This window comes from Phasianus colchicus, unplaced genomic scaffold, assembly GCF_987193195.1.
Source record: "Phasianus colchicus unplaced genomic scaffold, bPhaCol1.hap1.1 HAP1_SCAFFOLD_56, whole genome shotgun sequence".
NCBI classification, from domain to species: domain Eukaryota; kingdom Metazoa; phylum Chordata; class Aves; order Galliformes; family Phasianidae; genus Phasianus; species Phasianus colchicus.
The window spans coordinates 677,637-692,727 of record NW_028325233.1 but is presented as its reverse complement, the minus strand read 5'-3'; the positions used below and the strand labels follow the sequence as shown (position 1 = coordinate 692,727).

The window sequence follows — 15,091 nt, the reverse complement described above, 5'->3', positions numbered from 1 at the left end:
ATGAGCTCACAATGCTCAGCGTGTGCCCCAGGCGTTCTGTGCCGCCCAGCAGCACTCGCTGTGGCTGCAGCGGTGGTGGTGGCAGCATGGCACGAGTGTGGGGGGCCACGGCCCCCGCCCGCCTTGCTCTCCTCCTCCTCCTGACGGCCACGTGTTCCCAGGAGACTTGTGCCGCTCCGTGGCGAGCGCCAGCAGCAGGTGGGTGGGCAGAGACAGGGCCACAACCGAGTGGCGGTGAGGGTGAGAGCTCCGGGCTCTTGTCCCCGTGTGCCGCGCTGCCCTGGGGCTGCCTTCTGTGGGGGTGTTGGGATGGGGGGGACGGGCAGCAGCGCAGGAGCCAGGCGAGGGCGTGAGGAAGCAGTGCTCTGCAGGGCTGGCTCCAGCCGTGCCGGGCCGTGGCTCTGCTGCTGGCTGAGCACGCTCTTTGGCCGGGGCTGACCTAGGGGGAGCTCAGAAGATGTGTGCTGGGAAAAGCGGGAGCATTTCTGCTCCGGCTTCCTGGTGCTCCCCATAGATGAATCCTGGTTCCCAGCAGAGACCCCCGGCTGGAGCCCAGTTTGCTCTAGGTGTCTTTTCTTGGTGTGCTCGTCCACACAGTCCCGGAGGGGTGTTGCACGTGGCCTGGAGAGCTTCGGAAAGCTGCCCAGTGCCAGGCTCCAGATCACCCTGTAGCTTTGGCAGTCACGGCCTGAGTCTGCCATCCCATTAGCTGAGCCCTCCCCCACCACTAAGGGAGGAGATCACAACATGCCATGGGAACATCCCTCTTCTGTTCTTGATTCTAGATGATGGTGCTCCATATCCGGACAATGGGATGAAGGCTGCTTTTGTGTCTCAGGGGAAACCCAGAGGTAAGTTGTGAGTGTCTGCTTCCTTGAAGGCAGAAAAGTTAGTGCCGTCATAGTTTATTTGGGTACTCAGGAACCTCCAAGGGTCTTTCAAGTCTCTTTGTGCCTCAAAGGCTGTACACAGATCAGTCCTGAGTATTTCTTTATTTGGAGAGTTGTCACATATCTGTGGGAAGGCAGCCCTTGCCACTCTTTGGAGGAGAGAACCTATACGTTTGCTGTTTGGGCCATGTCATTCCCTGACCTGCAGCCAGTCCTCGCAGGTCACTGCAGAAAAAAACCCCAGGCCCCAAGGTGCAGTGGAAGCTCTCCTCACCTGTGTCTGATCACATCTGTGCCTGCAGGTCCTCTTGGTGAATTACCAAAGCAGAGTCCTGTTCCTGAGCCTGGGCTGGATGCCAGAGGTAAGTCACCAGCCTTCATCTCACGCTCTCTGCTCATATGTGGTTGTGGTAGTTCAGGAAGGGTTCAGCTTTTCACTGCCCGGTGATTTCTCCTGCACGAGAAGCCTGGGTGCCAGCCAACTGCCCACCTCTCCAGCTTGGCAACTTTCAACCCAAGTCTGAGTGCCACGTCATCAGCTGAGCCCCTTCCAGTCACTGCAGGTCCCTAAGGAAGAGAGAGATCACAACACACAATGGGAATGTTTCTCATTACAGCTGCGCCTATAAGCAGTGTCTTGCCAAAGGCTCAGCATAATCTGCTCCATAAGCCTCCTGTGGGGCTATCCCAAAGGAAAGGGATCTTCCCTTCCCCTTCCAGCCCCTTCCCTTCTGCAGACAGTTCCGCACACGGTTCCTTCTTGGACTGGCACGGTGCTGCTGCAGGCACCCAGCAGCTATTTGCCAGATGCTGCTGTGTAGCAGGCAGAGAAGAGTGCTGTGGAGCTGGCATTGCAGTCTAAACAAGTACCTGGCCATGTCTGACAGGAGCTGCTCTGTGTTTGTGTACAGGTGCGGGTGGAGTCGAATGGTCTCCAGCTTCCCAGCCGAGCTCAAGGACAGAAGCCCCAGCAACTCGTATTGGTATGCCATGAGTTTTTGCTTCCTTTGAGAGATGCCAGCTCACAGTCCTAATGTCAGCCGGGCATGTCTGCAAGCGTGAGTGAGAATGCACAGCTGCATGTGCGTACCCTGTCCTCACATGATCCCCTGGCACCATCTGCTCTTCAGTGATGCCCTTGTGCAGTTGTGTAGATTGCAGTGTGTGGTGGGAAGTTCTCCTCATGCTTTGGGTGCAGAATTGCCTCCAGGGAAGGCTGTGCCAAATTCTCGGCTGCTTCCTGTGCTGGAGCCCCACAGGCATCCCAGGGTGGCTGTTGTCTTTGTTGACTTCACCGAAAAGACCGCTCAGTTCAATACTTTGTTTCTCTAAGATTTATCTTAATGCTTTCTGTTAAGGTCCTGGGGGATGGAAAGTGGCATGGGAAGATGGAAAATATTCCAAGAGACTGTCCCATTTACTAATGAAAATCATGAAGAAGGCAGCACGTGGTGAGTGTATTTCTGTCTATACCCTGATTAAACAGATCCACACGCTCTCCTGCTCTAGTGAGATTTGTTTAGTCAGACAACTACCCAGCCTCAGGAGGCAATGGTGGGCAAGTGCAAAAGGAGTCTTAGAGCACGATGGAGAAGAAGGAGCAAATCCATGGCCCAGGAAGGTCTGGACCGTGGCAGAGCCAGAGTGTAAACAAAGCTGAGAGGCCAAAAAGAGGTTCCCTAAGGCGCTGCCTTGATGTGCAGTGCCTTAGGGAGTTCCCTTTGCTTCGCTGGAATCAGGGAAGCATTGCAGCCCAAGGATTTTCACATGTTCCTGGAGGCCAACAAAGTGAAAGACAACATTTTTGGCCATGTCAGACCTCTCGTGAGACTGCCAGTAGGGCACAAGACACAGCAGTGAGCACATTGTTCCTCCAGGTGTGGAAGATGAAGGACGTGCAAACGCCACAGAAGATCAAGTTTTACTGAAGTACTGCCTGGCACTGACTGCAGCTTTCCTGGTTTCCATGCTGGCAGCCATGCTAACATGCTGTCTGCTTATCCGGCGATGGAGGCAGAGAAACCAGTGAGTTGTTGTTCACCCCCACCCCCATCCTGCCCAACTCTTTACTGTAGGGCTGCTGTGAGCCAGGAGGCACTTGTAGTTCCAGCAGCACAGAGGCCGGTTAGTTGTTGGCTAACGTGGTCTGAGATTTACGCTATCAGATGTTTGAATTGGCACGGCCGTTCCTGCAGCCCGTTCTTAGTGCTGGGCCTGAGACAGGCTGAGAGCTGAGGGCGGCTCTTTGCCATTGAGGAAGGAGAGCAGGGGCCCTCAGCACGTTCCTCTCTCCACAGGCGCCTCGCTGCAGCTGATGGAGCCCAGCACGATGTCTGCGGCCACAGTTTGCCCTCGTCCTGCTCTCCTCAAGGGGCCTGGCAGATGGACATGATGCCAACGGCGGTGACCACCTGCCCACCAGCCGGATGGCACCACCAGGGCGGCCCCTGCCAGACCTGACAGCAGCCGGGCTCAGCTGCCCCCGTCACGGGCCCCACAGCCCACCAGCCCAGGCTCTGCAGCCCGGGGGGCATCAACACCACCCCCCATCCCCCACCGCCATCTTTTAGGGGACGGGAGGAACCCGCTTGGCTTGGAAGCTTGTGCTCATCGGCCGGCACCCAAACAACGGCACCCTGGCGGATGAGCAACAGGCCCAGCAGCCCCCCAGCCGCCCTGGGCATCAAGACCACCCCCCATCCCCCACCACCATCCTTCGGGGGTCGGGAGTGGTCCCTCAGGGTGTCAGCCTGGGGGCAGCCACATCCTCAGGGAAGCCTGAGAGGCCTGGCAGCCCCCAGCACCACCTCTGCCTTCGCTCTCCCCTCCAGCATCCATCAGGGGATGGAAGCGAGCCCAGCAGTGTGTAGACTTGGGGACATTGTCCAACCGACAGACAACCGCTGCCTTGGGAAAGCCAACTGGCCCAGCAGCCCCCCATCCCCCTGGGCATCATCACCACCCTCCCACTCCCCTCCACCATCCTTCAGGAGGTGGGAGCGGCCCCCCTAGGTTGTCAGTTTGGGGGCATTGCCCAACACCCAGAAAACCACCCAGAATGCCAGGGGGAAGCATATCAGGCCCTGCAGCCCCCAGCCCCCCCAACACCACCTCTGCCCTCACACTCCTCTCCACCATCCATCAAGAGGTGGGAGCGGCCCCCTCAGGGGGATCATGTAACACCTGTAAAAAAAACTGTCTGGGGGAAGTATGACAGGCACAGCAGCCCCCTGACTCCCGCCCCTTCCCCCCCCAGCATCACTTCTGCCCTCCCACTTCTCCACCATCAGTCAGGAGCTGGGAGCACCCCGTGTGTGGGTTTGGGGACATCATCTGACAGCCAGAGAACCACAGCTGGCATCAACTGGGGCTTTCTAGGCTGTGCTGTACCAATAAATAGAAAGTACCATCACAATTGTCCACGCTGTTGTCATGTTACTACCTGACCCACGAGGAGACCTTGTGTGCCACTTGGCATTGGCAGACAGCCACTGTCGTGTGGGAATGGCTTTGAACTCCAAGAGTGGAAACTGAGGTTGATGTGTAGAGAAATCCCTCCCCCAGAGGCAGCGAGGCCCTGGCCCAGGCTGCCCAGAGGCTGCGGGTGCCCTACGTCCCGGCTCGGGCAGGGGACAAGGGTGGCAGTGCATTATGCAAAAGCATCAGTGCTTCTGCGTGAGCTTTACCGGACAGCAGGCAATCATTTGCTCTGCAATAGGAACCAAGCAAGAACTATGAGCACATTTCCTGCCTCCTCTACTTCATTTTGCTTTGTGGGCTGGGCCGAGAATCTGAACGTGGAGAGAGACGGGAGGAAGGCAGTGCTGCAAGCCTCGTATGCCTGCTGTCACTGCTCGCTCTGTGACTGCAGTCGCCTTAGCAGAGGCACAGTCCGTTGTGCTACCAGCAGCGCCCAGCTGCCACGATAGCACCCTGCAGCTCCTCTCCAGCACCTGCCCTAGGCCACTGATTTCTCAGCATCCTCCAGGAGGTGCAACATTCCCCCATTTCAGCTCTCAGCACTGCTGCACTCCTCAGGAGCTGTGGCCACAACCAAAGCAGCCGTCAGCTGTAAAAGCATCCCGGTCCTCTGCAAGAGGACACAGTGCTCCTGTTCCGACAGCTTCCCTCAGCAGCCCAGCGCTGAAATGCTTTGTGGGGTTCCTTTGAGCAAGCTGCTGAGGACAGAGGCAGTCACATCAGCTGCCTATACATTAACTGGGAGCTGTTTTTATGTTCATCCCTGGTCAACACATCAGAGGGTTCTTTCTTTAACATCCTTATTATACCTTTTTAACTGAGTATGACTGTTTTCTAAAAAAGTTTTCAGCACTACAAATAATGATATTCAAAACATCTATATGGAATATAGATATTCCAAATGAATTAAAATTAAAAGGGAGGAAGGGAGGAAGGCAGGAAGGCAGGAAACAAGAAGCTGCTTCCTTCAAAAGTCGGAGTATTCTGACGAGGAGAAAACAGCAAAACTAAGCCTGCCATCACCACGTCATTGCCATCAGGGCTCCAACTAAGGCAGCCAGCTGAGCAGGGAAGAACTTCCATTAGATGCTGCTCAGTGACGGCACCCAGAATGAAGCAGCAAGGATGTTACGAGTAGGAGACTGCAGCACCATTTAGCAATCCCCACCTACTAATATTTATTATAACAGTTAGCTCAAAAATCCAGATTGTTTGTAATTACTGTTTTTAATTAGAAGACAACCTTGCAGCTGTGAATCTTTATCACTGGACTGTGAGATATTTCTGTCAGTGAATTCTCTCTTTGTACCATTGGTTTTGTAGCAGTCATTGTTAGGCTTGCCTTGCTATTCCTCTGGGTTCTCTGTACACGTCCCTTTCTGAAACTGTACTTCTCACTGGGGAAACCCCCTGACAACCTTTCCTCTTCTCCTTTAGACTGGACATAAGGAAGAAGTCTGTTACGATAAGAGTGGCACTGGTGCAGGGACACTGAGGGACCCTGGGGATCTCTGGAGCCCTGAGCACTGGGGATGGATGGGATGGAGGGCACCATCCCTGCCCCATTCCAGGGGGACCAGTGCCACCCCAGACCTTCCCTCGTGCTTTGTGGGGCTGTGCAGAGGAGGAGGGTCTCAAGGTGTCCTAGGGATGGCCCAGGGTCACTGTGCAGATGGGGCAGGGGCTGTGGCTGCTGTCCCCAGGGGACCCACGTCCTGCCCTGGGCTGCTGCCAGCCCTTCTCCTGCCCAAAATCCTGAGGCACAAACCCTGCTGGGACAAAATCCTCAGATGGAAAACAAAGATCTGAAGAGCAATGCCCTGATACCACTGCCCAACACAGATGGATAAGCTGCTTCATTAACAAGTCCAGCTTTTACAGCGGGGCTGGCAGCATCTGTGCTGCTGTTCACCTGCAGTCAGGAATGTCACACTGCCTTTTTTTCAACCCACATTTTCACAAAAGAGCATCAACTTCTGATATTTGTTCTGCAAACTGGGGAAGAGTAACCCGCAGAATGCTAACTGCTGCAGAGGACAGGTTGGAAGACAGCCGCTCCACGCGCCCATCGTGCCACAGCAGCTCCTTGCTGGATGTGCCTGGCATAACTGGTTGGCTCCTGACAGCAATCCCTCACAGTGGGGAGGAAAGCAGCACTTGCACAGCTGGTTTTAAGAGCGCTAACCAAGCTCAGCTAAAATGCTCAAGGGAGACTGTCTTCAAGCACGGTCACAGGATGCGTTTGTTATACTGAGGACTAAAGGAGATCACTTCAGATTGACATCAGGGAGGAGACGGGGTAAAACTCCCCGCTGGCCCACACTTCAGGATCTGTGGCATGTTTTTCTGCACAGCTGCCGTTTCTAAATTTGGAAAGAGACAGTAAAACATACCTGGAAAGAGTTGAGAAGTCAGGGTCTCCGTAGCTACAGAGAGATGTTGGATGCTTCTTTCTGTGGGAATGTTTGTGGAAAAGTGACTTTAGGTAGCTTAAATCTCTGCCTTCTGACACAAGAGCAAAATGGAGCCAGGAATGTATTCTTACTTCCATAATAAGAGTGTCAAAAGGAAACACCCTGAGACTTCTTGTAGGGGTGTCCATTTGCTGTCTCCCAAAAACCAGTCGGGAGAAAGGCACAAGAGGGGTGTGCCCTGCCAGCTCCGGGTCTTAAGACCTTAGAAACCCAGTCTCTTTCAAAAGTTGAGGGAGTTTCCATTCTTAGAGCTCAGCCCTGAAGCCTTGCTGGTTCAATTCCTCTCAATGATGCATCTAAAAGATGCAGTGCAGGTGGGCAAAGGCTCCACAGCTGTACAGCATCTATGGGACAGCTCTTATTGAGCCGGCAGGTGTAACTGCTTCCCGAGGAGCTGTGCAGCCATAAAGGCATTCCAAAGCACCTCTTGCTCTTACATGAACGCATCACTGGCCTCATCTCACTGCCGTGCTTAATTCCCAGTGCTGACAGGTCTGTCCGGCAGCTCTGCCTAGAGAACCAGCATTTGTTTCAGGCACGTGTCCTGAACGAGTCACTTCGTTTCAGTGAGTTTAGCATCAGTGAGAGCTCCCTGCCCCAGCAAGTCTACCGAGCACCTGTGTTCTCTTACATCCCCGCACCATGCCGTGCTGCTCAGCGAGTCCAGCGCAGCTCTGCAGGACCCGGGGGACTACAGAACACGTGCCAGCGGTGAGCTGAGCTCGTTCTTCAGGTCCTGCTCCGGGCTGTGCCCTTCTCACATCCCACGCACCGAGCCCGGCCGGGCCACCGCTCGGTTCTTCCTTGGAGGAGAAAGTGGCCAGAGATGCCGCCGCAGGAGCCGTGAGAAAACCGGGCAGAGATGCGCGCTCGGCTTTCAAGAAGCGCCAGCAGCCCGGAATCGGCCTGGAGAAAGCGATTCTGGGGAAGCCGGAGACGCCGCACGACTCAGCGCGGCTCCCGCAGGAGCCGTGCCGTTCGACGGCGTCGCCACGGCGACGGCGCCTCAGCGCCTCAGCGCCGGTCCGTCGCTACGGCGCCGCGCCGTCCCCGCCGAGTGACGTCATCACGCCGCGACCCGAGGAGGCGGCCGTGCGGAAGCGGTGCGGGGCGCCTCGGGGCTCCGGGCGCCGCCTCGGCTCCTACAGGTGGGTGTTCGGGGGGCGCCGGGGCGGGGGCCGGGGTGAAGGCGGCGGGGGGGCCGCGTGCCGCTCTGCCTCGGCCCCGCGGGGTCTCCGTGGTGCTCGGGGCTTCCCTCGGCGGGGGCGGCTGCCCTGCGTCTCGCCGCCTCCCCCACCCCGTGTCTTCCGCTGCCCTCCCCCCCTCTCCCCCTGCCGCTGATCGCCCGCACCCCCCAGTCCCTCTGTGTGCCCCCCGGGGTTACACCCTTCCCCCGGTCTCCCTCCCTTCCAGTCCCCCCGTTCTGATCGCCATAGTCCTCTTCCACCCCTCCCCTCTGTGCCTCCCCCATTCTGATCCCTGGTGTCCCCCCACCCCCCCACCGCTCTCCCCATTCTGTCCCCTAGAGTCCCCCCCTTTCCCAGTCTCCTCTATCTGACCCCCGAACCCCCTCTCCTCCCCCCGAGTGCCCCCACTCCAATTCCCCCATTCTGATCCCCAGAGTCTCCTACCACCCCCCATTCCCCTCTATTTGACCCCCAGGGTCCCGTGTCCTCCCTTCTCCTCCCACCTCCTGGCCCCTTTTTTCTGACCCCTAGAGGTCCCTGTGCGCTCCTCCCTGACCCCTGGAGTCAGTTCCCTCATTTTGACCTCCAATTCCCCTCAGTCAGACCCCATAGAAGCCTCGCACAACCCCTGGCTCTTCCCTCCCACCCCTCCCTCCACCCCGAGATGCTCTTCCTGCCTTGTAGAAACTCTGTTCACCCCTTTCCCCCACACAAGCCACTAAGTTTCCCCCCAGACTCTTTTTCCACCCCATAGACATCCCACTCTCCTCTTCTCCCCCCCAATACTTCCCTAAGGTGTCCCCCAGACTCCCCTTCCACCCCATAGAAGCCCCCCACAACCCTCCAGATTTCCTCTGCCACCCCTTCTCCATTCCTAGACCCCTTTTCCTCCCAGCAGAGACCCAACTCACCCCTTTTTTCCCCCACACAACCCCCCGTCCACTCCCAGACCCCCCTTTCTGCCCTACAGAAGCCCCCTTTCCACCCCTCAAGTTCCCCTCCACAATGTACCCCTCCATCCCCAGGCCCCCTTTTCACTCACAGAAGCCTTGTTCTGCTCTTTTCCCCCTCACAACCCCCTCTCTCCATCCTCAGAGCCCCTTTCCACGCCACAGAAGCCCTCCACAATCCCTCAGTTTCCCCTTCCAACCTTTCTCCACCTCCAGACCCTCTTTCCACCTCACAGAAGCCCCACTCACACCTTTCCGCCCATAGATTCCCCACAAGCCCCCCCCTATATACCCCTGGAGGCATGCAGAAGAATCTGGAGATGTTGTAGAGGGGTTTTGGGCATCCAGTTGGTCCCCAGGTGGATCCAAGGTGTCCTTGGATTCATACAGAAGGATCTGGAGATGTCCCAGAGGGATCCTGGGGTGTCCAGGGGCTCGCGAGAATGGTCCTGGGGGTCTCTGGAAGGATCTGGAAGCTCCCAGGATGGGTCCAGGAGCTCCGAGGAGCCACTGGGATGATTTGGAGATGTCCCAGTAGAGTCTGGTAGGGTCCAGAGAGTTCTCATGTGGGTCTGAGTGGTCCTGGAGTCATCCCGTCATCAGAGACATCTCTGGGGATGTCCCAGAGAGGACTTGGAGGGTGCAGGGGGTTTTCAAATTGATCCAGGGGGTCCTTGGATTCATCCAGAAGGGTCTGCAGATGTCCCAGAATGATCCTGTGGAATGTGGGGGGGTCCTGAAGTGGGTTCAGAGGGTTCTATTGTCTTCTGGAAGGGTCTGGAGATGTCCCATGGGTGTCTTGGGGTCCCCAGGCGTTCCTGGAGTCCTCCAGAGGTCTCCAATGAGGATTTTGAGGACAACCTCACATAGTGAGACATTCTCGCTCTTCTTTGTCCCCGTGGGATCGCCCCCAATAATGTCTGTTTCCATTAAAATCAATACTATGTCACTTTTCTTGTATATTTTTTGCCACTTCCTTTCAGAAATGGATGGTTCCCACCAATCCCTGTGCAAAGCCCCACGGAAACAATCCCCCCAGGGCCACCGGGTGACACCGGACAACCACTTGTCCCCAAAGTTCTCACCGTCACCGTAACCGTGGAACCTGGGGCCGTACCAACGTACCTTGAGAGCCCCATCAGCGTCCTACAGCTCCTGGACGCTGTCACCCTGGCTGTCCATGACTGTCCCATGCTGTCCCCCCTGCCATGGTGGCACAACTTCAGCACGGTGCCATCCTCATTGAAGAGGTGACGAGGAGGGGTACAGGGAGGGGGGCAGGGGACAGTCGGGGGACACGTGGGGTCTGGTGCAGGTGTGACATGGGGTCGGTGGTGTCACCATTGTTGGGTGCCACCTTCACTGGATGCCATTGGGTGTCACTGAATGTCACTGTCTTCAGGTGACGCCGTGACACAGGGTGACCTCGATGTGGAACAGCCGTGACGCAGCGTCCCCATCCCTGGCTGTCACTGTTGTTACCGTCATCTGGTGTCACCATCACTTGTGTGCCACCATCTATCGGGTGACACCATTCCCTGTACTCTGACCATCACATGGGGGCAGGCACAGGCGGCACCATGTTGTCACCGTGCTGTCACTGAGCCTCTCACTGTTCTTTGTCACCCCTCCAGACCTGCCTACTGCAGGACCCGGTGACACCAGAGTCCTCTGGTGCTGTCACCATCGTCTGCCATGAGGACGGGGACATGCACGGTGGTGAACTCTGTGCCACCACCAGAGGGGACTGTGTGACACCAGTGTGTCACAGCCGTGATGCGGTGTCATCACCGTTGGGCGTCACTCCTGGCAGCTGGCGCCGGGTGTCACCGTCATGCAGAGGGCACAAAAAGAACCCTGGGGACATTGAGCTGAACCTGGGGACACCGTGACCACCTGGAGGACTTCCCGGGGAAGTGGGAACACCACATGACAATGTCACACCACCAAAATTGGGGACATCCCTGTGTCACACCCCAAAGCTTGGGACACCTTCATGGCACCCTGGTGGTGTCATATCCTAGAGTTGTGAACACCCCCCAGAGTTTGGGACAGCCCTCTGGAGACGCCATCTGTGCCCTCCCCCACAGAAAACATTGTTCCCATGGGGCGGAGTTGACACCCCTCACTTTTCTAATTAAGGTTTATTTTTGATAATGGGGGTTGGGGGATGTCCTCCCCATGAAAGTGACAAAGGGCAGAGGAGCGGCTGTGGGGCTCCATGTGTCACACTGGGGATGAACTCTGGGGACAGAGGTGACTGCAGCATCCTGGCCCCATCGCCCCTATGGCCCCATAACCACTACAGCCCCATCTCGTAGCCATCCCTCGTCCGTATCCCACAACGTTATCCCATCCCATATCCATCATATCCACCCCACAGCCATCTCAAACCCATCCCACATCCATACCCCCACATCCTATCCCCATCCCTAACCCTATATCCATAGCCATTCCGAATCCTTATCCCCACATGCATCCCATGTCCATTCCATCTACTTATCCCATGCCACTATCATCCCAATCCCATCCCGTGTCCATATTTCATCCCCAATCCATCCCACATTCTTCAGTGTTGGTCCCATGTCCATCCCAAGCCCATCCCATATATATTCCATTTTCCTATTTCCCATTCCATATCCACCCCATATCCATATCCCCACACCCCAACCCTACATTTCACATCCCAATGCACATCCAACATCCCAACCCCAGCTCCCAAGCCCAGTTCCAAACCTCATATCCCAACCCCACATCCAAGCCCCACCTCCCACCTGTCAATCCCATTCCCATCTCGCACCCCCTATAGCAGTAGGGCGCACCCCGAGGCCCCACCCACGGCCCGCCCCCTGCCGCGCTCCTCCCACCAACAGCGCAGCGCAACGCCGCACCGCCCCCGGGCTCTCATTGGTCAGGTGCCGGACCGTCCCGCCCCCGGGCTCTCATTGGTCAGGTGCCGGACCGTCCCAGCCCCGGGTTCTCATTGGTCAGGTGCCGGTCCGTCCCGCCCCCTGGCTCTCGCTGGGCACGTGCCGATCCGTTCCGCCCCCGGGCTCTCGTTGGTCAGCGGCAGCGGCGCCGGCTCCGATTGGCTGAGGCGCGGCGCGCGGGAACGGCCGTTGGCAGCTGGCTCAGAGCTCTTCTCCCCTCAGGCGGCGGCGCTCCCGCAGCCCGGGCCGCCCCGCACCGCCGCTGCGCGCCGGAGCTGTCCGGGCAGCACCGAGACGGAACCGCGGCACGACGGGAGCGGTGCTGAGCACAGCAGAGCCGGAGCCGGGAGGGACAGAGAGCGGCGCCGGGACAGGGGAGGAAGCCTGGTGGGGTGAGGGGCTGGGAAGGCGGGGGGGGGGATAGGGAGGCAGGTGGGGCTGCAGCGGCTGTGGTATTGGGGTACATGGGGCGGTAGGGGTGGGTACAGGGGGATTTAGGGCAGCAGAGGGCTGTGAGGGGGCAACGGGGGGACACGGTGCTATAGGGAGCATTGGGGGGTGGGAGGGGCTGGGGAGAGCTACGGGGAGGGATATAGGGAGCTGGGGGAGGACCTAAGAAACTGTGGCTCTATGAGTGGCTGTAGGGGGAATGGAGGTGGGATAGAAGGGGATGTGGGGCTACAGGGAGCAGTGGGAGGGCTGTAGGCGTGGTATAGAGAAACAGGTATGACAGGGGTCTGTGGGTGGGATTGGGGGGGAAGTAGAGAGGTGTAAGGTTATAAAAGGCTGCAGAGAGACAATAGGGGGCTTGCGTGGGCACAGGGAAATAGAGGGTAATGTGGGGCGACACCAGGCACTAGACGGGAATGTGAGAGAGAAGACCCACTTGGAAACACAGATAGAGGCAAGCTGAGGGGGATAAAGGTGGAGAATTTCAAGGGGGCAAGGAAAAAAAAAAACAAAAGGAAAAATGAGAATGAAAAGTAAGAAAAAAAAAGATGGAAAAAGAAAAAAAAAATGAAAGTGCTGAAAACAGAAAAAAAGAGGCACAGAGGAGGAAGAAAAGTAAAAAGCAATCCATGTATATCAAGAGAAAGCAAGTAGGAAAGCTAACTGCAGCAGAGCAAAGGAAAGCAACCTTGCAGGAATGGAGGAGTGTGGGAAGAGCTGAGCCCCGGCCTGGCACAGGAGCTGCACGGCAGGAGAAGAAGCTGAGCCCAAAGGTAAGAGGAGCTCCTTGGGGATTTTTGTGGGCTTGAAGCAAAGCTGAGAAGCCGTGCCCGGGAGGAGGTGTGGGTAGCTCCAGGCCACCTTGCTGTCTCCCCAAGAGATGCGGGCTGTGGGCTAGGCATTGGGCAGGAGTGCTGGCCAGAAGCAAGCATCTGTGTGGAGAAAGGCAAAGGGCGGAGGAGGTTGAAGGGGAGCTACTGGGTATGGGCTGGCTCAGCAAGGGGAGCAGAAGCCTGAAGGGCACGAGAAGGGAATAGAGAAGGGCATGCAGAAGGAGAGAAGCTGCGAGCAGAGTTGAGAGGCACTTGTCAGAGCAGCAAGCAGAGCAGGCAAGTGTTGAGATTGGGAGTGAGTAGCAGGAAAAGGCAAGAGCACCAAGAAAAAGGAGGCAAGGGGCAAGCAGCTCAGGTAGGGAAAAGGAAGGGCATGCAGCTCAGGTAGGGAAGGGAGGGGACAGCAGCTAAGCTGTGTGTTATGGGAAGTAATGTCAGTGATCTGAATGGCAGTAACCTGCTGTTCTGCATGGGGCTGTTGTGGAAGTTTACTGTTCAGACTTTCTTAGTGAGGTCTCCCTAGATTGTTTCTGTCCTTTTTCTACACTTGCTTTGTTTTTTTCCAGTCCTCTATAATGAACAGCCCTGTGGCAATGATGCGGAATCTGCACCTGAAGGACTGAGAGGAAGAACATCAGAAGGCAGCAGCTGCAGTGTGTGGTGTTACAGGGCAGCGCTGCGAGTGCCGCCCAACTTGGCACTCCATGTCTTACCTGGTTGTACTCAATCAATAAACGATCACAATTACGGACTCACAAAGAATAAGGCTGTCTTTTTCACCTTAGAAGAAAAAGGGGGCGATGGCAAGGAATGAGAGGCAGGTGAGGTCAGCTGTACAAAATCCCAACACAGATGGATAAGCTGCTTCATTAACAAGTCCAGCTTTTACAGCGGCGGTGACCAGCATCTGTGCTGTTGTTTATCTGCAGTCAGGAATGTCATATCGCCTCTTTTTTCAACCCGCATTTACTCTTTCACAAAAGAGTATCAACTTTTGATACTCGTTCTGCAAACTGGGGAAGAGTAGCTTACAGAATGCCAACTGCTGCAGTGGACAGGTTGGAAGACAGCTGCTCCACCTGCCCATCTGCCACGGCAGCTCCTTGCTGGATGTGCCTGTGGGAACTGCTTAGCTCCTGCCAGCAATCCCCTCACAACGGGGAGGAGAGCAGCACTTGCACAGTTGGTTTTACGAGCACTAAACAAGCACAACTAAAACGCTCAAGGGAGACTGTCTTCAAGCACAGTCACAGAATGTCTGTTATACTGAAGACTAAAGGATATCACTTCCAATTGGCATCAGGGAGAAGACACAGAATAGCAGAATCACAGAATGGCCAGGGTTGGAAGGGACCTCAAGGATCATGAATCTCCAACCCCCCTGCTACATGCAGGGCCACCAACCTCCACATTTCACACTAGACCAGGCTGCCCAGGTTCCCATCCAATCTGGCCTTGAACACCTCCAGGGATGGATGGGGCATCCACAGTCTCTCTGGGCAGCTGTTCCAGCACCTGACCACTCTCTCTGTAAAGAACTTCCCCCTGACATCCACCCTAAATCTTCCCTCACTCAACTTCAAACCATTTCCCCTCGTCCTGCAGTTTTCTACCCTTTCCAAGAGTTGACTTCCCTCCTGCTTGTAGGCTCCCTTTAGGTACTGAAATGCTGCAATGAGGTCACCCCGCAGCCTTCTTTTCTCCAGGCTGAACAAGCCCAGCTCCCTCAGCCTGTCCTCATAAGGGAGGTGCTCCAGTCCCCTGATCATCTTTGTGGCCCTCCTCTGGACCCTCTCCAACAGCTCCCTGTCTTTCTTGTACTGAGGGCTCCAGATCTGGACACAGTACTGCAGATGGGGCCTCACAAGAGCAGAGTAGAGGGGGACAATCACCTCCC

General features: G+C 56.4%; 3 protein-coding genes across 3 annotated transcripts; all 3 read left to right on the top strand.

The window, feature by feature from the left end:
- The first annotated feature begins 5 nt into the window (after nt 1-5).
- Nucleotides 6-5,642, top strand: LOC149911854 (uncharacterized). The gene is made up of 7 exons (XM_090133255.1): nt 6-198; nt 786-851; nt 1,193-1,252; nt 1,802-1,873; nt 2,249-2,341; nt 2,768-2,915; nt 3,188-5,642. The coding sequence occupies exons 1-7, from the start codon at nt 12-14 to the stop codon at nt 3,348-3,350; spliced, it is 789 nt and encodes a 262-aa protein (XP_089989381.1). The 5' UTR covers nt 6-11; the 3' UTR covers nt 3,351-5,642.
- LOC149911853 (uncharacterized) lies at nt 3,534-13,953 on the top strand. Its single transcript, XM_090133291.1, has 6 exons — nt 3,534-3,883; nt 4,455-4,565; nt 7,328-7,410; nt 7,566-7,992; nt 9,965-12,298; nt 13,003-13,953. Exons 1-5 carry the CDS (start codon nt 3,534-3,536, stop codon nt 10,233-10,235), a joined length of 1,242 nt encoding a protein of 413 aa, XP_089989417.1. The 3' UTR covers nt 10,236-12,298; nt 13,003-13,953.
- On the top strand, nt 11,138-13,953 carry LOC149911852 (uncharacterized). The gene is made up of 3 exons (XM_090133290.1): nt 11,138-11,143; nt 11,432-12,303; nt 13,057-13,953. The coding sequence occupies exons 1-3, from the start codon at nt 11,138-11,140 to the stop codon at nt 13,124-13,126; spliced, it is 948 nt and encodes a 315-aa protein (XP_089989416.1). The 3' UTR covers nt 13,127-13,953.
- Nucleotides 13,954-15,091: the final 1,138 nt, after the last annotated feature.

What these genes read in the sequence shown, in the direction of transcription:
- LOC149911854 (XM_090133255.1), top strand. Translation starts at nt 12, where the DNA reads ATGCTCAGCGTGTGCCCCAGGCGTTCTGTGCCGCCCAGCAGCACTCGC. An exon ending in GTCTCAGGGGAAACCCAGAG is followed by an intron (nt 852 to 1,192) that starts GTAAGTTGTGAG and finishes CTGTGCCTGCAG; the next exon opens with GTCCTCTTGGTGAATTACCA. An exon ending in CATGAAGAAGGCAGCACGTG is followed by an intron (nt 2,342 to 2,767) that starts GTGAGTGTATTT and finishes TTGTTCCTCCAG; the next exon opens with GTGTGGAAGATGAAGGACGT.
- LOC149911853 (XM_090133291.1), top strand. Translation starts at nt 3,534, where the DNA reads ATGAGCAACAGGCCCAGCAGCCCCCCAGCCGCCCTGGGCATCAAGACC. An exon ending in AAAAGCATCAGTGCTTCTGC is followed by an intron (nt 4,566 to 7,327) that starts GTGAGCTTTACC and finishes CTTAATTCCCAG; the next exon opens with TGCTGACAGGTCTGTCCGGC. An exon ending in CGCCGCCTCGGCTCCTACAG is followed by an intron (nt 7,993 to 9,964) that starts GTGGGTGTTCGG and finishes ACTTCCTTTCAG; the next exon opens with AAATGGATGGTTCCCACCAA.
- LOC149911852 (XM_090133290.1), top strand. An exon ending in AGGGGAGGAAGCCTGGTGGG is followed by an intron (nt 12,304 to 13,056) that starts GTGAGGGGCTGG and finishes GCAACCTTGCAG; the next exon opens with GAATGGAGGAGTGTGGGAAG.